Source organism: Salvia hispanica, chromosome 3 (assembly GCF_029641045.1).
Source record: "Salvia hispanica isolate PSC_SH4W2 chromosome 3, Shi_PSC_v1, whole genome shotgun sequence".
In the NCBI taxonomy this organism is placed as follows: domain Eukaryota; kingdom Viridiplantae; phylum Streptophyta; class Magnoliopsida; order Lamiales; family Lamiaceae; genus Salvia; species Salvia hispanica.
Window position 1 is genome coordinate 55,706,461 of NC_142694.1, and position 22,042 is coordinate 55,728,502.

The following is a 22,042-nucleotide window of genomic DNA, read 5'->3' on the forward strand; positions in this document are numbered from 1 at the left end:
TATTTATTTATTCGTTTCCTTTTTTCTCTTTAATCATTTATTGTTGCTGCTAAATCCTCCAAAATTTCTAGCCTTTTTTTGTGCGATCAAGCTAGTCATAGTTCTCGATTAAGACGTTTAACTACTGTCGAAACACGAATTCTTCGAATTCCTTGATATCTCAAGATATTGTTGTAGTTTTGATGATTCGGCAGCTTGTTTTTTAAGCCTAGGTATTTGCAATAGCAATTTTTTCAGATTTTTTTTTATTTTTCCTCTATTTATTTTGTGTAAGTATGGATATTATTCTTGCTTCTGTTGAATTCCACAGGTGTATGTGGAGAAATGGATGTTGAATTGGTTACAGACGGAATATCAGAGGATGAAAATTTCGGTTATGATGATGGAAGTGAGGTAATATAGCTTACAATTGTTTGAATAAGTAAATTGGTTTGTTGGATTACTTAAGCGCATTATAAAAATTGATGCTGGAAGCTCATTAAAATGCATTGTCTAAGGGAAAGTGATAAGAGTATTTTGATCTATGAATGAAATTCCTGGCTGTTGTTTTTGATTGTTTTTTGTACTCAAGATGGCATTGTAAATTGCTGAGTACTGTATGGTTGCTTTGCAGGATTATTTGAATTATGAGGGAGAACGTTGTGGTATTTGTATGGATGTTGTTATCGACAGAGGTGTGCTTGATTGCTGCCAGCATTGGTATGTTAATGATAATTATAAGCTGTGATCAATTCTGTGTCTTAGAAATGTATAAAATAATGTCAGGAGCATGTATAGGTATCAATTTTATTGGTTAACAGTTGGCACCGTGCAGATTTTGATGCTTACTTATATTCCAGGTTCTGTTTCGCATGCATTGATAACTGGGCTACTATTACGAGCCTTTGCCCTCTTTGCCAGAATGAGTTTCAACTGATAACATGCGTACCTGTAAGTAACTTTCTTTTTTCAGCTCTCTTCGTTTTACACCTTTTTTACTGCTTCTTTATCTGCTATGATATTCTTCCATTTCTTTCACTTAGACAATCGTTTCCGAAAACCATGAGGTTTCTGCTTGACTGCTTTAATTTTTTTCCTTAATTCCTTACTATACATCAGGACACATTCATTTAAGAGGAGTAGTTAAGTGATTATTTTATATCTTCTTGAAGCATATTCTAGTGGTATCCTGAATATCCACATGGCTATTTTCTAATAGTCTAAAATTCTCAATGAAGGTACATGATAGTTTTGGCAGCAGTCAGACGGATGATGAAGCAGATCAAAGGTATAGTTTGTCTGCTATCTTTATGTGGCTTATAGACTCATAATAGCCATTTACTTTGAGTGATAGGATAGATTGATAAATCATAGGATTGAGTATTTGAAGGTTAAGATGGTCAAACAAAACTCGAAATTAATCAGTCCATTAAAGTAATTACTGGATTAGCTTGAGTTATTTTTATCAACCATCATGTCACTCAAAGTAAACGCTCCCATATAGTATGAACCCTCGCATGTAATCTTTCCAATGCTCCGTCGAGTAGAACTGAAAATGTGGTTCTTTGAAAAAAAAAATTTATTACAGAAGAGGTCAGTGTTGGCTTTTTAGGGATTGGGGAAGGGAATGCTAGTAGTGTTTTTGCTGAATAAATCTTAGTTCTTCAAAACCGGAAGAGAAGAGAATTGTTGATCAGTTGCATCTTTTTTGTCTTTCAGTTCCATCACATCCTAGCTGGGAGCAACTTGTATAGAGTTTTAGTTTTTCTCCCAGCTGCCCCAAACATCTCTAGTTCCATATCTCCTTATTTTGAGTAGGTTGAAAAATAATGTTATATTTTCCCTCTGTCCCCAACCGATAGTCTTCTTTTCTCACTTTGGTCGGTCTCACAAAATTTATTTTTGGTAAGTTCCCTCTCTTATGAGGTGGGCCCCATTATCCACTAGCAATACTCTAATAACTCCTTTTTTCTATCTCTCTCATATTTTACCAATTTCTCATTAAAACCGTGCCATCCCCAAAGTCCCTATGTTTAGGGGGACGGACAGAGTGTAAAATATTTTCATATTTGTTGTTTCTATGACATGTCTACCATTCAAATTTTAATAGGGTCTTGACATGATGGTGTTGTATGGATAGACATTGACAGAGAAGAAGCAAAAATTGAATTGCTGATTCTACTTTTTAGTAATGGATTATTGATTTAAAAAAGGGTAGAACGGAAATGTTTGTAGTTTGTTGACCCTGTATTTTCGGCTACTTGTAGTTTTTGAGGGAGTTTTAAAAATTGAAATAAAAGAGTTGTTATTCATTGAGACCCAATAAATATTCTGAGTTCTTCTCTAGGAGGTTAAATTTCTCAAATTTTCTTTTCAATGGTTCTTCCATAGATGTCAGAAACCAAACCAGAGTAGCTGCTCTTCTATTTTTTGGCCATCTATGAGAACTTCAGCTAGAATTTTATGATCTTGTTCATTTACGAAAAGTACTGTGGATTTGTTTTCGGTAATCACTCGAATGTTCACTAGAACTATCTTATTTTGTTGCAGAGATGAGGACTGGTTCGTCGAGGAGAAAACTAACACTCTTTCTTTTCCTTCATATTATATTGATGAAAATGTAAGTTGGTGTTTGACTTTCATTTACTTTATTTGCTTATGGCATCAGATTCCATGTTTCAAGGTTTGGTCTGAAAGTATAATGGTACCTTACTTGATGCCCTTTTTCTTGCTTACCTTTTTCGTATGATACTAAAGACATGCCTCTCAACTATTTTTAAATAGTGATAAAAAGGTATGAGTCGAAAATCATTACAAAATGCTCAAGGGGTGAGGGGACACAAGCCACATGCACACATGTTTTTAAGTAAACTAAGTGTGCGATACAGTTTGAGTGGGCCCATGGAAAATCCAAACCATTCATCACCCACCATCCAATGTGGTGCTCTTTACCTTGATGAATTGGTCTTGTGTACAATTCATCCTTAAAACCTAGTTCAGAGGGAGAGGGTTCCCAAGGCACATATATATACGTCTCATCACAGTGCAATTGTGATGCAGGATCACAACTACCTACTAACTATATATATCGATCTTCATTCTTCAATGGACCAAGCATGCAGGAATAATTAAAACATTGTTGCGAAATTTGAGCTACGTGTCTGCCTTAGGCTTATTTTAGTTGATAGAAGTACTGCAATTATTTTCCTTTGAAATAGCTCTTGGTATGAGAGATTTAGGAATTGCTGGCCTGCTGATATTTTGTGGGCAACTAGGCATATAAATTTTTAAATCTTGGAACAGTAAGTCTTGCTGATTAGTAAGTTTAACTAGATATTATTGGTCTTTACTGGAAATCAAACTCAGGGTGCTTATACCTATCCCTGAGGGGATTGAGGTTTATTTCTCATTGGGTACTTTTTCTCACTGCTTCCCTATTTGTATCTTGTTCTTTTTCATTAACTTCTGTAGGAAAATGAACATTAGTTAAGCATGCGATTATAGTGGCTTTGTCCTGTTTTAGGCAGTTGTCTGCTTGGATGGAGATGGCTGCAAAATACGGAGTGGATCAGTGGAAATTGGAGAAGATTCAGACATTGATACATCCATTGCTTGTGATTCCTGTGATAAATGGTAGGGTACAATGCAAGTACCTTGTTTCCAACTGATGGTTCATGAAGTACTCCTGTTTAAATAGTATACAAAGCAATCACACATTATTTTACTTTGTTTAATATAAAGTTTAGGTGTATAAAATGTTACCCTTTTATCTTATGTGTGTTCTTCTTGAAAATGGGCCTCGTTCTTATTGAAAGATAATTAGAACTTTATAATTGACTGGTTGTTGAAGTGGATGTATGATGTACTCTTCTGATATGCTCTTGTATTCATGCAAATAGGTACCATGCTTTCTGTGTGGGGTTTGATCCTGAAGGTACTTGTGAAGGCTCATGGCTCTGTCCAGGGTAATTTTGTGGTTCTTATTTCCTGCTATATAAACCAATGCAGGTCAATGTATATTAGAATCTTTATATTTGTGATGCTAGTTGATGCAGGTGTATTATTGCTGAAGCTCAACAGAGATCAGAACGGGCTTCGGTATCAAGGATTAACTACCAAAACGGTATTGGAAATGCTGGTGGCGACTATTTAGCTGAAGCATCATTTTCTGGAAGAGTATCAGTATCTGTTGCTGATGACGGCGAGACTGCTGTGGTCATCTCATTGGTTGGAGGAAATCAAACGTATCAGGAATCAGACATGGATAACAAGGTGTTAACCTGCTCTACATCTAGTGTGTCGAATGCTGAAGCATTATCAGAAAAGAGGAACAGTTTTGACCCTGAGTCATGTCAACAAGAAACGGAAGAATATTTATCTCCTGCCAAGCAGAAGATAAGTGCTGGTGATACAGTTGAAAGAGCTGGAACACATTTAAACGACAAAATGACTGAGTCTAGTTTTCTTGGTACATCCATGGGATCTGATACACTTAGTGATTGCATTTTATAGAATTTGCATCTTCTCATTTATCTTGAGTTAGGCAAAATTGAGCACTACCAGAGATGTTTGTTTACTTTCTCATGCATATATTTTTTGCAGATAAGAAGAGCAATGGCATTTCTGGAGATCAGGTGACTGGATCTTTGGAAGCAAATAATAGGTCAGAAGATCTTTTACCAGGTATAAGTTAGAGTGAGCAAATAAATCAATCCTTTCTGATCCACTCTTGAGTGAGTGTTACTGTATAAGTGATTTGGCAACAATTATATTTGACTATCTGCTGTATTAAGTTAACCTCATTTTTGCTTATATCATTCTTGCTGGAGTGTTTCCAGCTGCGACTGTGGTACCTGATGAAATCAAAGCTTTCTCTATGAAAAGCATGTTGCCTAATGAGAAACAGACGCCAAGTGGAACTGGTGCTAAAAGAAAGCATGGAAATCGCAGGTTGTTATGCGATAAAGTGTTTTATCTTCAGAACTGTTTTACAATTGTAAGTAGATATCAACATTTGCCTCCCTATTAAGGAGGATTCTTAATGGAAGGAGCACCTGTTGGAGGTCCAGATCTGATTATGTTTTGCAGTTTCTTGTGGCTTTTTGAAGTTGTTTCTAAATACTCCCTCCATCACACTCTAAGTGACACATTTTTCTTTTCGGGATGTCACACTCTAAATGACACATTTCTTAAAATTGAAACATCACCCTCTCTACTTTTTCTCTCTTACTTTATTCTCTCTTCACTTAACTCACAAAAACAACTACATAAAATCCCGTGCCGAATTAGAAATGCTCTACTTAGAGTGGGACGGAGGGAGTAAAACTTTTATGAATGAGCCCAAATGGCTACTACTTAGAACAATATGTTTTTGTCAATTGTCATTCTTCTTATAACTATTATCGGAAGTAAGATACTTCATGTGTTTTGAGTGTGTTGGTTGTAACTTGTAAATTTCTAGTGCAATATTAGACTATGTGTTTGTATTGTCTTTGAAGCACTTCTGAAATTTGTTGTGCAGTGTTTTAACCATAGAGACCACCTAGATCATAATGTATAGGCTTATGTCTTCACGGGGCTCAAAACATCCCCTATGACAGATAGGATTTGGGTTGGATTAATTGATAATCATTTTACTTGATACATTAATAATATTAAAGCTTATTATTGTACTTGCCTTTTTTCTTCTCTCACATTGTTGATTTATGAGTTATATTGATTTCTTGTTTAGTGGGCCTTCCTCATGGAAAATAGATTATTGCTAGGTCTGAACTATCTCTTACCTTCTATTTCCTGGGCGTTTGTTCACATAGTTGTTTATGATGTAATAGAAATGCGGGTGGAGAGATAGAGGCTAGTCTCGAGGCTAAACTACCGCGGAAGAAAATCAAAGCTGAAAGAGACTGTCACCCCATTCGCCTGACAGATAAAAGAGCTGCATCTCTTCTAGATGATTCCAATACAGCATCTACACAACAAACCATGGGAGGTAGCACACATAAATCTTCATCTGCCGAGGAAAATGGCACTCCAGATATAATGGATATAGTTCAGGAGACAGATCGTAGAAAAGAAAGAGAAACTGCTACTGGGTTGAGGCTAAAAAAGATAATGCGGAGAACTGATAATAAAGATTCTTTGGTGCTAGTTCAAGAGCTTAAGAAGAAAATCAGAGATGCTGTTCGAAACAAATCCTCTGAAGAGCTAGGACAGAATCGTTTTGATCCAAAACTTTTGGATGCTTTCCGGGCTGCTTTGGCTGGATCAGGGGCTGAGAATAGGAAACCGAGTTTTGACATAAAGGCAAAACGGGCATTGCTACAAAAAGGAAAAGTACGTGAAAGCCTAACAAAAAAGATATATGGAACTGGGGCTGGGGGAAAGCGAAAGCGTGCTTGGACTCGTGAATGTGAAGTTGAATTCTGGAAACATCGTTGCATGAAAGGATCAAAGCCTGAAAAGATTCAGACACTAAAGTCAGTTCTTGATCTCCTGAGGGATGAACCTGATCAAACAAAGAAAATGCCTGGGGATGACCAGGAGGGGAAGGGTTCTTCTATTCTTTCAAGATTGTATTTAGCTGACGCATCTGTTTTCCCTAGGAAGAATGATATTAAACCCGTCTCAGCCCTTAAAGCTGACTCAAATGAAAGAGCATCTAAATTGCAGCCAAATAACCATTCCGACCTAAACCAACAGAAGCTTAGTACTTTACCAGAGGCGATTACTCCTTTAGAGAGTAAAGAACAGAAGACTCATCCCAAGGGTGCAAAATCTGAAGCTGCTTCAGGTGATGCACAACTAAAGAGACATCCCAAAGGTGCAACTCATACTACTGCAATTGGTGGCGTTAAGATACCTTTGTCGAAGGACACGGAAACTAAACCTGATGTCGTAAAGAGCGATAAAAGACAGTGGGCCTTAGAACTTTTGGCAAGAAAAACGGCAGCCTCATGCAAGAGCACACAAGATAAAGAAGAGGACCAATTAATTCTCAAAGGACACTATCCATTATTGGTAAATTTAATATTTTTTCCTTCAGCAAGATTGTCTCCCTTCCTAGGAACTTTGAAATTAAACAAGTTCCTTTATCAATAATTCTATAGGCTCAACTGCCAAAAGATATGCGTCCTGTTTTGGCTCCCAGTCGTCACAACAAAATCCCCTCATCAGTCAGGCAGGTAAATATTGTCTTCATTCCACAGCAACCAATATGTTTCAGCCATCAATTCGACACTTCTATCCTTAGATAATTAATGGGTAATTCTGGACAGTTCACCTATCATTATTTGTTGGCGAGCATGCAGAATTTAGATAAGCTGTCTTTTTGTATGTGTTCTATGTCACATGAAATTCTGGTTCTTGCCTATGAGTTTTACCTTATATATTCCGAAAAAATACTTCCTTCTAAGGATAGATAGAATCATGAAACTCGCATCCAAAATTTTCTTTTGGAATGTTAATCTCATTTGGTCATGCTTCAAGCATCTCCTAAATTTGTTAACATAAGAATGTGTCACCATGATCCTGATTTCAACTTGGGGTGAATTGCCTGAACTAGCATGTAGTATTTCTGTATCACAAGGTCCCTGCATCCAGGCTGTATATTTTCGAGTCTTTCGTCTGATTTTATCCTCTTTTTGATGCTATTATTTACTTTGCTTTGCCTTGGTTGTAGCTATTTCCTTTTCTCAGCTGGACATCTTTCTATTTGTGAGATTAAAACTCAAATCTATAATTAACCAATAGTTACAATTCAGGTTCAACTTTATCGTCTGACGGAGCACTTCCTGAAGAAAGCAAATCTATCAAAGGTTTGCCAAAGTGCTGAAACAGAGTTGGCTGTAGCAGATGCTATTAATATTGAAAAAGACATAGCTAACAGGTCAAAGAGCAAGCTTGTATACCAGAATCTATGCTCACAAGAGCTGTCACGCAGATCAGAAGACATAAACTCTGAAAGAGCTGAAGGAATCAATCATTGCTCCACTTCTAAAGGCCCATCTGTTGAAGCATCTGAGGAAGCGAGTAATATATCCTTTGATCTCGAAGTTAATGAAGCCTTAAAAAATGCAGGGCTTATGTCCGATTCCCCTCCAAGTAGTCCCAGTCACCCGACCGAGGACATTGATAACAATTTTGGGTCACCAGGAAACAGCGATGATGGACCTGACAATGTAATTGAAGTTGATCCACATCCGGATCTTGATATTTATGGTGATTTTGAGTACAGTTTGGAAGATGATGACTTCATTGGTGCGGGTGTTCTGAACACTTCTAAGCTAGAGTCTGAGCCACCTAAACTCAAGTTGTTGTTTTCTTCCCTTAAACCTGAGAAACCAGACGGAACTGTGGACTTTGTGGATCATGAGGTGCAGAGAGATGTTGAACCTTTAGCTGGCCCATCTGAGCTGCATGAGCCTCAAAACAAGACGAGTGCTGAAAGCTCAACTGTGGATGATAGAGTAGATGGGTGTGGTCCTCGAAAGTCTTCTGATGAAGATGATGAAGAGCCTTCTCTTGCAGAGTGTGAAGAACTTTATGGACCTGATATAGAACCACTTGTCGGAAAGTATCCGGTGACGGTTCCTGCAATGCAATTTGGACCAACAGTCAGTAATGGACTACACGTGGAAAATGGAGATGATAGGTCGAACGATACTGATAAGAGCTCTGTACAACCAATGGAGGATCACACGAACAACTCAGGAGCTACCATGGAGGAATCAAATCAAGCAAGTACCAAGGAGAAGACATCCAAATGTAACGCCAAGCAATCAGAAAACCATAATATGATCATGAAAAAGGTTAAACGCTTCCACCTACACATGTATATACACACACATTAGTTCTTTGTTGTCTATCTGCTCATAAATTAATCACGTTTTTCCATTGCAGGTCGAAACTTACATAAAGGAGCACATAAGACCTCTTTGCAAGAGTGGCGTGATCACAGTTGAACAATACCGGTGGGCTGTGGGGAAGACTACTGAGAAAGTAATGAAGTATCACTCCAAGGAGAAAAACGCTAATTTCCTCATCAAGGAAGGTGAGAAGGTGAAGAAACTCGCGCAACAGTATGTTGAAGCTTCCCAGCAACGATGAAGCTTCCCAGCAGAAAAACTAAATTCGTTACACATTCACTGTCCTTTTCTGGATCTCACCATAATGTCTCATTGTATTGCTTAAATTAATGCGCATCAAAATACGGTAAAATCTTTGGAGGAAATAACACTCATGTGGTCCTTTCTAAGATCCGAGTGTTAGCTGCTGCTGCTTAGTATTGTAACAGTTTTTGTGATATTTGGAAATATTGTTTCTAATTTCACTCTACATGTCGAACTTGTGAACTTGTAATCTAGTGAATTTGTGTTTCATTCAAATTTAAATTGTGCATGGTAAATTCAATATAAACGTGTATACTTTGTGTTCAATCTTGACTTCATTGAGTTTATGTGATGATCATAATGTGTGTTTTGATTATAGTTCTGGTGTTAAAATATTTACCAATTGAAATGCTGAATCATATACTACTAAAAATCTAAATTAGAAGAAAAAAACGACTACAATTATGATCTCGTGCAATTCTCATGACACCCTATGTTCTATAAATTGAGAAACACCTTACCAATTGAGCTAGGTTTCGTGTTATAAAAATTGACGAGGCAAATTATGTACTTCTTCCATCCGCCATTCATAATCCCATTTTGACTCAGCACGAGAATATAATATAATAAACAATTCACTGATAATATTACATTGATGGTAAATTAGAGAAAATAAACAACTAAATAGGTAAAAAAAAAGTTAACATATACTCCCTCCGTCCCACAATAATTATCACTCTTATTGTGAGCACGAGTTTTAAGAAATATAAAAAAAAAATTGATTGGAAAAGTTAGTGGAATGTGAGACTTATTTTTTATATTGGCTTTATAATAAAATGTGAGTGAAGTGAGTTAGTGGAATGTGAGACATACTTCCATTTTTGGTAAAATTGAAGTGTGACAATTATTGTGGGACGGACTGAAATGAAAAAGAGTGACAATTATTGTGGGACGGGAGAGAGTAATCTGCATCTAATATTTATTGTATATGATCTCCCTATTACTCCATTCGTCCCCCATTAAGAGTAACACTTTGACCGGACACGAGTTTTAGGAAATGTAAAGAAAAGTTGGTTGAAAAAGTTAGTGGAATGTGGGACCTACTTTTTTATATTGGTTTTATAATAAAATGTGAGTGAAATGAGTTAGTGGAATGTGAGACCTACTTATCATTTATGGTAAAAATGAAGTGCTACTCTTAATTGGGGACGAACTAAAATGGAAATTAGTAATTCTTATTCGGGGACGGAGGAAGTATACGTACTAGTTTATAAAGTTTACACGAATCTTATAGTAAAAAAGTACAGGTTGCTAAAATCGTACACTTTGCTAAAAACTTAATGTATTTCTTATAAATTTAAAATTCAGTTTCAAAAATTATGAACTTGGTCTTGTAATAAATGACATATAAAAATTAGTTTTCCCTACTCATGAGAAATTCATACAAGACATAAATTCCTAACTTTTGAGACAAAATTTCAGATTATAGAAAAATCCTAAATTACGACATAATTTAAAATAATAGAAACCAATAATCATATTAGCTTTTGAGTCTTTTTTGCACATATGATAATTTTTTTTGTAAAATATATACATACTCAATTAGATTGTAATATTAATTTCCTTTTATACAAATATCTAATTATCTCAATCGAATTATGAGAAAATTTGTGTTTGTGTTATGATAAGTTTTGTTTATGAAAATTGAAAATATTTCAGAGTTTTGATTTTGTTGAGTCTCTCATTTAAATAATTGATACTCACTAAATATTATTTGAGAAATAATACTACTAATTAGAAAAAAATATATAATTATTTAGATCTAAAATATGACTGTGAATGTCGTTTAAATTTGAACTAATTAATGATTTTATGCATTCATTAACATTTTTGGTCTAGAAATAGTCTACATAAAGTATGTACCAAAAAAGCATACAAAATTATGATCCGAATTGACCAAACTACCCTTCGTTTGAATGTGTAAACAGTTTCCGCCAATCTCTTCCGCCCCCATTTCAGTTACAAAAACACAACCAACTTTCTATCTCTGCCGATTCTATCTTCTCTCTCTAAAATCCCTAAATTAGGGTTTCATTTAAAGAAATTACCCTTCGCCAGCAGAGATTACACACGAATGCTTTTAATCCACCGGATAAGAAAGCAACACAGTGACGAAAAACAGGTACAAAATCACATACTAAAATTACTCTGTTTATCTGTAAGCATAGGGTTTTTTTTTTCTCTAATTGAATCCAAGCTTTGGTTTCGAACTTATCGCCTTTTATTTCCTCTTCAATTCAACAACTGCCTGAGCTGCTGCAACGCTTTTGTTTCAATTAGTTGTGAAATGGAGTTTATGTTTATCATTTCTGAAATTTTCTGTTTAAGTGATTATTCGTCATTGTTGGTAGCTCTATCCGTTACCTCATTAAGCATCTGTTTCGCGAATATTCTAATTCGGAGGAGGTTGGGGCGGCAGCGAAACCTTTCTGAATTGGGAGACTTGAGGCCTTCTGTTGGTGTGGATGGACAGAATGGAGTTCACAGTCCGGAGAGAACGACTGTGCTTTTTGATGGAGATGAGAATGGTGCGCAGACGGGGCTATCACTGGTGGAGCAGTTGATGCCGGATCTAAGACTGCATGCTCTCAGCTTCTTAGATTATCCCAGTGTCTGCCGTCTATCCATGGCGAATTCCCTCCTGTATAGAGCTGCCAATGATGAGATTTTATGGAAAACACTCTATCTTAAGGTTTGGTTCTTTGGAAGATCACTCTTGGGGATTTTGATATGATGTGTTTCAGTGTTTGTGTAAGGGCTGTATTTTTGTTAGATGGAATTTGCACTACTTTAGGGTTTAAGTCTTGAATCTCATGCTCATTGAATCTAATAGTGGAAGATAAGTTACGTAGTTCAGGATCCTGTCAAACGATTTGACCCTGGCTAATTTCTGGTTTGTAGATGAAAAACAACATGGTTTGTTATACATTGTTTAGTTTGATCGCTTCATATAATACGATAATCAACTCGTTCTTTTCTAGGAGTAGTAGTAATTAATCCACGTGGTAGAAACTAGAAAGTGAGATAGTCAGCACTCATTAGTGCCTGGTAAATCTTGCGATATAGATTCCACATACTAGAATCTTTAATGATGAAAATGCTTTCCATTTTCTTTTTCTGCTCATTTAATTTGTCATTTAGTAAACAAATCATTGTTTAGCAACTTCGGTTAGAGGAGCATCCTAATGGTTTGGAACTGATGTATGCAAGGGAACTGATATGGATGCTTGTGTTTTTTCTATAATAAGTTGGTTTGCATTGTCGTTTATATAGATGAATTTATTTTCTTATTGTAATTTGGACTTTTCAGCTAAAGATTCGAATGTATCGTTTCTGTATGAATACTATTAATTGTTGGGATGGATCTTTTCTTTGAAATTTTGACTATATACTGGCATACCATTTCTGATGTTTTTATGATTAAATTCTAGACATCGTTGAATCTTTGACACGTGTTCCTATTTAAAGATGTGGTTGCTTATTGGTGTTTTATGTCTTTAAGATATCGATAGTTTCTTATTTCTATTTTACTACTGGCATGAGTCATTATTATGTAACTAAACGCGTTAAATATAAAAGAAATGATACTTTAGATAATTGCTTCTATAACTACACTTGTAACAGTTGATGCAGCTTCACAATCAGTATTATTGCTGTCGGTTTGATTTAACAATTGAGATTTTTTGTTTCATAAAAATGGAGATGGTATGTGTGAGGATGTGAGATACAAATTTTTTCGATTGCCCATTAGATTTAGTCCCTCAAAATGTTACCTTAACTTGAAAGGGTTGGGGAAAAAAACTGCTATAGGGTAAACATTTTAGAATGCTTCACCAATACTTGCACCCAAACAGTAAACATTTTGTATACTTCACCCATACTTGCACACAAATGGAAAACTTTAGCATGCTTCACCAATACTTGCACACAAACACATAACTACAAGGGATGCTATTGATTATTGACTATGTATTTTTCCTGTTAGTATTGTCTTGGCATGAATCTCATGATTAGCATTCTCAAATAATTCTTTCTTGGGCTATTAATTGTGTGTTTCTTGCTCTCAGAAATTATATTTATTTCCCGTGTGCATGCTTAAAGTTAGTGTATAGTAATCCAGTCATTATTTAAACTGTCAATATACTGATCTGTTGGCCCTTTGCCCCATCCTCTAGGATTTCTCGTTGGAGCAAGCTGATGTTACGCCAGCCAATGGATGGAAAGCTTATTATGCAGCTAACTTAGCCATTGTTAACATCAACGCTGAGTTTTTTAGGATAGTTAAAGAGAGGTCACATACTGCTATGTCCCAGTTTTGGCTCAAGGCAGGCTACGTCAAATGTTTCCGTGCTACTGGCGAGTCATTTACTGGGTATGTATGTGTCTTTTAGCTGTGCATTGATTTTTCATTTTAAGTATCTCCTTACTTTTTATGATGTAAATTTAATTGCATATCTATGTATTTCTTTCTTTATATTTGAATCTTTCTATAAAGTCGTCTGACTCTTTAAAGCTTTTTATTTCCGTTTCTTTTTTAGTTGCTTTAATCTTTTATCGTTGTGGGTCCATGTGTTAGAATAATAATGCTAATATGTTCCTTGACCTGGTGTTTTAGTTACAATCAAGTCATGGAGAGCTGGCGTGCGACATTTAACCAGGAGAATGATAATAATTTCCAGATACGAGATGTAAGGACTCATGTCCTAACAGATATGGCTTGGGTTACCGTGAAAGCTTATTCCAACATGGAGAGAGCATACAATGTGACAAACATTTATGAACTCTGTGATGGTAGGTGGTATATGGTGCACCATCATTGCTTAGCAGCTCTCTTCCACGGAGGAGCTGATCAACAATTTGTATAGAGATAAGGAAACGTCCTTGCCAAGGATTTTCAAGGAAAGGGTAAAAGTATTTACATTCTTTGTATGAAATGACATAAAACTTCAAAATTTTCTCGGGAGATTCTAGTTTCTCTTTTAAAAAATGATTTATTACCTCAAGTTTTGCGTATGTGGAATTGTTGAAAGATGTGTGTATTTAGGGTTTTTGATTTCACAAGTTTCTCTTCTCACAATATATGAACAATACATGCACAGCACAATACATGCACAACACAACACATATAGAGTTTTCTGAGAAATTGATGTTTTGGGTAGTGGATTATATGTTATAGGAAACGTGGAGCACACCGGGGGATTAACATGTACTTTGAATGTAAATGATGCGAATTTTTTTTAGGTAACTATCTTTTTTTTTTCCTTTTCTTTTTGCAAGAGAGCTTTACAAATTTTCGTGTATTGTAATAAGTGAGGGAGAGATATCACTGTGATGGATTTACTGTAAATAATCGTGTAATTTTGTTTTGTTATGATTAGTGAACTAACATCAACATGATTATTAGTGATTGCTTAGCAATATAGGGTTTTCTATTGCTCTATTTCTTTGGAGAATAGGGACGGATTAGACAGATTAGTTTATCATGCAACTCTTGTTCCTATTCGAGCAATGCTTAAATGAAATATTTTTAGTTTGATTAGTGTGATTTCATTCACCATATTCTAGTTGTGAGTTGTTAGTTGTATGTTAGTACTTAGTTTTACTTTGTTTGAAGCTATAATTTAATTACCCTTCACCAATGGATACTTTCGTTGAATCATCATCATTAAAAATCATATTATAATAATAGTATGACATTGTGGCTCATATATGTTGAATGACCTATATATGTTATTTTTAGGGTTTGAATTTCTTTTAGTGAACATAAATTTTAAGAAAATTACCCACCAAAATGTTATCCGTTAAAGTCAATTACCTTACTTTACACATGACATTTTTTACTTTCGGTGTGTGGATTAGATAAAGGACCTAAGAGTATTCACAAATAGGGAGCCGTCCCACCATCGTGTGGGATGGTGCTGATTGTGCGCCTTCAGTTGTGGGACGGCGATCGGTAGGCGCCGACGGGACGGGCATGGCCGTGGGGCGGATGGCAGTGGGACGACACTCACCCGGTGGTGCCTATTGTGTGCCGAACAGGAGCCATCCCAAGTTTTTCATATTTTTCTAAAAAATTCTTTAATTTCAACTCACAATTAAAAAGAATTAAATTGGAAGACTTTTTGGGAGGGCCGTGAGAGAATGAGAGAGAGGGCTTTGGAAGGGCTGTGAGTTTGGCTGATGTCCCTATTATGAATGTTCTACATATTTTTAGGCTGAAATTAATATTTGTTGTAACAAACTAGAAACTTTTAACATAAATTTGTCAATTAATATGTTTATCAGTTTTTGTTTTATGCTACTCAATGAGATATTTTTTAGAGCATTATCAAGGAAGTGGATAAATAGAGAGATAAAAAGAAATACTCCTATATTATATTTATCTTTTTTTTATAATTAAAAGTCATTCTTCAATGAGAAGGGTATTAATAGAATTTTGAAAATATATCTTTGTATTTAATTTCTTCAGACAAAAAGTAAAATGTGGGTTAATTTTATTTGCTTTTAAAATTTACCTCCTTTTTGAAGTTCACTACTTTTAAGAAATATATTTATCTTTTGTGAAAGTAAATGAGAAATATTCTTAATTTATCTATTTCCTTTGGAGATACACTAAAAACAACTCCAAGAAAATGGGTAAATAGAAAAATAAAGAGAAATAGTATTATATTTGCATTTTCTTCATAAAAAATTATTTTCTAATGAAAAAATGTTATATACCTTTTACAATTTTAAAATCTTTTTATCATACAAAAGGTAAATATGATAGTTATTTATCTTTCCTTACACCCTAATAGATGCTCTAATAAAAATATTTTTGGATTCCCCCCAAAAAAGACAAAATCATCCATCAATATATTATATATCATCCTTAATATATAGACTATATATTTATCATCTAAATTCTAAGGTATGTATATATAGGTTGATATATTGACTTTCTCAATAGTTTAATTAGTTACTGCGTACATCATTGCAATTTTCCAAGAAAAAAAAAAGATTTGTTATTTTCATCAGTAGAGACCTTTTAAGATAAATCCACGCTATCATATGAATATACTTTTTCTTTTATGTAGTGTTTTTCATCTTATTGTTATGGGAATAATTAGGTACTCATAATGTGAAAGCTTAGAGTGATGGAAATGGTAGAAATTGTTTTGTAAAATTAATAATATTTCACCGTTTTAATTTAGTTGAGTCTCCTATTTAAAAATAATTAATATTGTCACTAAATATTAATTGAAAAATAAAATTAGAAGAAAATAGAAGTATATAATTATTTAGATCTAAAATATATGACTGTGACTATCGTTTAAAATATATTTTTTTTGTGTGTGTAAGAAATGAAAGAGTAAATTTGAACTAAAATTAATGATTTTATGCCTTCATTAACATTTTTTCTCAACAAATAGTCTACTTTAATTATATACCAAAAAAGCATGCAAAATTATGATGCGAATTGCCTATAGATCGTTTGAATGACCCTTAAAGAGAAACTAGAATCTCCCAATACTTGCACACAAACATGTAACTACAAGGGATGCTATTGATTATTCACTACGCTATTTTTCATGTTAGTTATAAGCATGTTTCCATGCTACCGGCAAGTCATTTACTGGGTATGTATGTGCATTACCTGTGCATTATCTGTGCATTAATTCCGTTCCTTTTGAGTTGCTTTAATGTTTTTTCGTTGTGGGTTCATGTGTTAAAACAATAATGCTAATATGTTCCTTGACCTGGTGTTTTACTTACAATCAAGTCATGGAGAGCTGGTGTGCGACATTTAGCTGGGAGAATGCTAATAATTTCCAGATACGAGATGTAAGGACTCATGTCCTAACTGATATGCTTGGGTTAACATGAAAGCTTATTCCAACATGGAGAGGGTATACAATGTGACAAACATTTATGATTTCTGTAACGGTAAGTGGTATATGGTGCACCATCATAGCTTAGCAGCTCTCATCCATGAAGGAGCTGATCAACAATTTGTGTAGAGATAAGGAAACGCCCTTGCCAAGGATTTTCAAGGAAAGGGTAATGTAATGTATTTACATTCTTTGTTTGAAATTACATAAAACTTCAAAAATTTCTTGGTTGATTCTAGTTTCTCTTTTAACAAATGATTCATTACCTCAACTGTTTGCGTATGTGGCATTGTGGCAAGATGTGCGTATTTAGGTTTTTTGATTTCACAAGTCTCTCTTCTCACAATATATGCACAATACATGCACAGCACAATGGATGCACATATGGAGTTTAGGAATTTTATTAGAAAAACATCCATCAATATGTTATAGTAGTATATAGTTTGCTATTTTCCATGGCAGTTGAAGTTCAATCATAATATTCAACTAACTTACGTGCATTTTGTTATCCTACTTGAGGAAAAAGAGGTTCAAAATCACATACTAAACTTACTCTGTAAATCTGTAAGCATAGGGTTTTTTTCTCTAATTGAATCCAAGCTTAGGTTTCGAGTTTATCGCCTTTTATTTCCTCTTCATTTCAACAGTTGCTGCATCGTTTTTGTTTCAATTTGTTGTGAAATGGAGTCTAAGTTTAGCATTTTTGGAATTTTTTCTATAAGTGATTATTCGTCATTGTTGGTAGCTCTATCCATGACCTTATTATGCATCTGTTTCGCGACTATTATAATTCGTCGGAGGTTGAGGCGGCAGCGAAGCCCTTCTGAATTGGGAGACTTGAGGCCTTCTGTTGGTGTGGATGGACAGAATGGAATTCACAGTCAGGAGAGAACGATATGGAATTTGGGGACTCGAGGCCTTCTCTTCTCACAATATATGCACAATACATGCACAGCACAATGCATGCACATATATATGGAGTTTAGGAATTTTATTTGAACAACATCCATCAATATTTTACTCCATATCATCCTTAAGTAGACTGTAGTTTGCTACTCCTTCTGTTCCATGGAGACGTTTCTTTTCGGCACGGAGATTAAGAAAAATTGTGTTATGTGAGTTAAGTAAAGGGAGAATAAAGTGAAAAATAAAAATGGTAGAGAGATGAAGAGAGAAAAAAGTAAGAGATAGTAAAATAGGTGTGGAAAAATGTGTTGACTTTTACTAAATTAAAAGGGAAATGACTCTATTACTATGGAACGTACCAAAATAACAAAATGACTCTATTACTATGGAACGGAGGGAGTATTTACCATGACAGTTCAATCGTAATATTTGACTAGCTTACATGCATTTTTTATCCTATTTAGCACGACTAAATCAACATGTTTTCTATGTAACTTTTTGTCCTACTTGTCACAAACTTAAAAAGTGATTTATAATATTATAAATATTTCACGGTTGCCCACATATAATAAGTTTTGCAAAAAATATCTTGTTGGGATTAGGAAATAGCAATAAACAAAATGAAAATTTATGATATTATAGACTAGTTTTAAAGTTTATGGGAAATATCAAAATTTGACTAAAGTTCATGGTTCTAGGTTCCAATATCCCTCATATAATTTATTAACTTTTGAGAATTTTTTCTACCACATATTACAAATTTTTTTGTATAATTTATACGGGATGTAATCAGTTGCTAACTAATTACCAATCCCAAATTGAGACCAATTTTCAACCATTAGATTAGAATATCTTGTGGTTAATATAATGTCAAGTGTAATATATTTTAAATTTGAATAATTATTAATTAAATTAAAAGGGTATTAATGTCAAATCCTATAATGTCAAGTGTAATATATTTTAAATTTGAATAATTATTAATTAAATTAAAAGGGTATTAATGTCAAATTCTATATGTAGTAATTATAACTAACTACTTTCTCTCTCCTCAAAATCATCTCAAATCTTTAAATTTACGTAACTCTCTCAATTTAAATTATTTTTTCGTAAAAAATATATCAAATTAAAGATAATTTAATAAGGATTCCAACGAGATCTCAATTGCATATGTTCCGACGATGTTCGGGTGATGAAATTTGATAAATTATATTTCAATTTTCGTACATGTTGATAAGCAGCTATTTTCAACAAATGCAACAAAAAATCTCAATATACTGTAGGCAAAATCTCAATATTATGCATGTCCAATCTCAATAAAAATGTGTTGATATTTTCTTGTCCTTGTGTTGATATTCTAATGTCATATTATTGATATTTGTAATACACAATGTTGATATAAAAAAACACTCATGAAAATTATCATATGAAAACATAATGACGATATTACCCTTTTGTTGATATTTTGTCTACTATTTATTGAGATTTTGTGAGCTTTAATCTCATCCACTCATTTTAAAATCCAAGGGTGAAGATTTAGTCTTGATTTTAGATTAGGGTGCTAAAAGCATTAGAATAGGACCCAAATTTATACAAGCACAACTAAATTTTAATTTAATTTTCCTTTTATGCAAATATCTAATATATCTCACTCAACTTATGAGAAAATTTGTGTTTGTATTATGATAAGTTATATTCGTGAAATTTAGTACTATAATATTTTAGAGTACTGGTTTAGTTGAGTCTCCTACTTAAAATAATTGAATTTCTTTACTGAATATTATTTGAAAAATAAAATTAGAAGAAAAATATAAATTTATATAAAATATAAAAATGGAGTTTTGGAGAAATTTACAAGATTGCCATTTAATTTAAAAATTATATTAAATTAAAAATATACTCCCTCCGTCCCACTTAAAATGCAACATTTGAGAATCGGCACGGGATTTTATGTAGTGTTGTTTTGTGAGTTAATGAAGAGAGAGTAAAGTAAGAGAGATGAAAAAGTAGAGATAGAGTTGTTTCCATTTAAGGAAACGTTTCATTTTTAATGGGACAACCAAAAAAGGAAAACGTTGCATTTTTAATGGGACAAAGGGAGTATAATTTAAAGGCCATTTAAACTTTTGATTAAAAGATAAAAACATGTGATTAAGTGGAGTGATTGAGAGGTTTTATTATGCCACGTGTAATTATAACACACTACATCACCATTCCACCTTGGTATGCCTAGACTAGGGAATTTTTTCTCATATAACACACCACATCACCATTCCACTTTGGTATGCCTAGACTAGGGAATTTTCTCTCGTGAGTGGGAGCTTAGCAAAAATAATTTGATTCAATTGATATTGACTAATTTTATCCCCAAAATCAGCCTATTATTTTTCGTAAGGTGTTAATAAAATAATACGGTAACAAATAAATCTATATAAGTAATAGCAAATAATTGAAAATAATAAACATTATATTTTCCACGATACGGTTTATGGTTTATGGCAAGTTGCAACAATATCTACAGACTTTTAGGTATTATTATTTTTTTGAATAAATGTTTTGACAAAAAATAGTGTATGGATACAGAAAAATAGATTCGCACATATTATACGGAAAAATAAATTTTTCGGGTTATGGATTTTTTGGGTCATAAATTTTCAACCCTAACCCTAATCCGTCGAGTTTTGGGCTAACCCATCGGGCTATTCGGGCCTAAAAGCTTTCGAAAATAATCTCTTATATCAATTTTTTCTTCTATAAAATGATTTTAATTTTAGATACTTCTTTTTTTTAGTTTAAATCATATAAAATCTTCAAATTTTCATAGTTTTCTTCAATAATACTTGAAAAGAAGTCTTTCATCTCGATCAACTACAATATAAATTAAAACTTGTGTTCGTGTCATTATTATGACATTGTTCGTAACTAATTCTTTATGAAAATTAAAAATCATATCTTACATGAATCATTATTAAAATGATAAATATATTAAGATTTTGATGGGTTAGTTTTTTATTTTGTCTTGATTGGCTTTGGTAGTGGTAAGACACTAGTGGCGGATGATGGAACGGTGCAATAATGAGTTGCGATGGAACTTGAAAGCTGATATTGTGGGATCGAGTGAAAAAGTGTAGAATAAAGATTGAATAAGACTAATGATTGTGTAGAATGAAGATTGAGGATTCAAAAATATAAAAAACCCCTAAAACTTAATATTTTATAATTAAAACTCACAACCCATCGGGCTGACCCGCAATCCGTTCGGGCCAACCCGTTTAACCCGCCAACCCATTCAGGCCAACCCGTTTAGCCCGTTTTGTATTCGGGTAATAAAATTATAGCCCTAAACCACTCATATTATCGGGTTGTTCGGGTCGGCCCACGGGTTTCGGGTTGAATTGACATCCCTAGTATGGATACAGAAAAATAAATTCGCATATATTATACGGAAAAATAGATCCAAATTCCAAATGCACGATAATTTAATTTGACCAATAAGTGTTAAATTTAATTAATTATTATAATCTATTCCAAATAAAAATATAGGGAATCTTGGTAATCACACGATTAATACAAAGTGGAGCCTCTAGATTAAGTGGACTGAGTGAGAGGTTTTACAAGGGTTACGTTCATAATATTTTAGCATATAAATATGTCATTTAAAGGATGGGTATCCACACATATCTACTTACCTTATAGAACTCAAGCATACCATTTTTGCTCTTACCATAGGAGGAAAGCTTGACGCCATGAAACCATTCCACACCATGCTCAATGAGCTCGAGGCTTCCTCAATTTCTTTGGTTGTCAGAGTACACTTCGTGTTTTTGACACAACCGCTGCTAGAGACAAAACCATTGTGATCAGCAAACAGTGTGTTTTACAAGATCGTGCGGTACGTTATTTTGTTGGCCGTCTAATGTTTATTTGCAAAGTAATAGTAATTCATAAATTCAGGACTTTTCCTACATGGCGTTAAAATCCAGGCTACTTTTCCCCAGCTTTGCACGCGCGGTTTGGTGGAATATTGAAGGAAGGGGAGTTTCCGTATACGCAATTTTCTTGTGAAGGAAAATAGTTCTCGCAATCCCCTAACAAATCATGCATTTCGGCTGGTTATGTTTT

General features: G+C 34.1%; 2 protein-coding genes across 4 annotated transcripts; both read left to right on the forward strand.

Moving 5' to 3' along the window:
* The first annotated feature begins 36 nt into the window (after positions 1-36).
* LOC125213857 (RING/U-box protein) lies at positions 37-9,413 on the forward strand. Its single transcript, XM_048114618.2, has 15 exons — positions 37-212; positions 311-393; positions 614-699; positions 840-930; positions 1,218-1,267; positions 2,530-2,599; positions 3,503-3,612; positions 3,879-3,944; positions 4,035-4,447; positions 4,582-4,662; positions 4,818-4,929; positions 5,811-6,996; positions 7,086-7,160; positions 7,740-8,786; positions 8,878-9,413. The coding sequence occupies exons 2-15, from the start codon at positions 325-327 to the stop codon at positions 9,082-9,084; spliced, it is 3,663 nt and encodes a 1,220-aa protein (XP_047970575.1). The 5' UTR covers positions 37-212; positions 311-324; the 3' UTR covers positions 9,085-9,413.
* Positions 9,414-11,119: 1,706 nt separating this feature from the next.
* LOC125212915 (F-box protein SKIP8-like) lies at positions 11,120-14,679 on the forward strand. Of its 3 annotated transcripts, XM_089067813.1 has the most exons (5): positions 11,120-11,268; positions 11,498-11,838; positions 13,322-13,518; positions 13,762-13,834; positions 13,942-14,679. In XM_089067813.1, the coding sequence occupies exons 2-5, from the start codon at positions 11,710-11,712 to the stop codon at positions 13,993-13,995; spliced, it is 453 nt and encodes a 150-aa protein (XP_088923939.1). In that variant the 5' UTR covers positions 11,120-11,268; positions 11,498-11,709; the 3' UTR covers positions 13,996-14,679. The 3 variants fall into 3 exon arrangements, with proteins under 3 accessions (XP_088923939.1, XP_088923937.1, XP_088923938.1); XM_089067811.1 differs by having other exon boundaries at positions 13,762-14,679; XM_089067812.1 differs by lacking the exon at positions 11,498-11,838 and having other exon boundaries at positions 13,762-14,679.
* The last annotated feature ends 7,363 nt before the right edge of the window (positions 14,680-22,042 follow it).

Coding starts and splice junctions, on each gene's coding strand:
- LOC125213857 (XM_048114618.2), top strand. CDS start 325: ATGGATGTTGAATTGGTTACAGACGGAATATCAGAGGATGAAAATTTC. Junction 931..1,217: donor AACTGATAACATGCGTACCT/GTAAGTAACTTT, acceptor TTCTCAATGAAG/GTACATGATAGTTTTGGCAG. Junction 4,930..5,810: donor AGAAAGCATGGAAATCGCAG/GTTGTTATGCGA, acceptor ATGATGTAATAG/AAATGCGGGTGGAGAGATAG.
- LOC125212915 (XM_089067811.1), top strand. CDS start 11,710: ATGCCGGATCTAAGACTGCATGCTCTCAGCTTCTTAGATTATCCCAGT. Junction 11,839..13,321: donor GGAAAACACTCTATCTTAAG/GTTTGGTTCTTT, acceptor CCCATCCTCTAG/GATTTCTCGTTGGAGCAAGC. Junction 13,519..13,761: donor ACTGGCGAGTCATTTACTGG/GTATGTATGTGT, acceptor CTGGTGTTTTAG/TTACAATCAAGTCATGGAGA.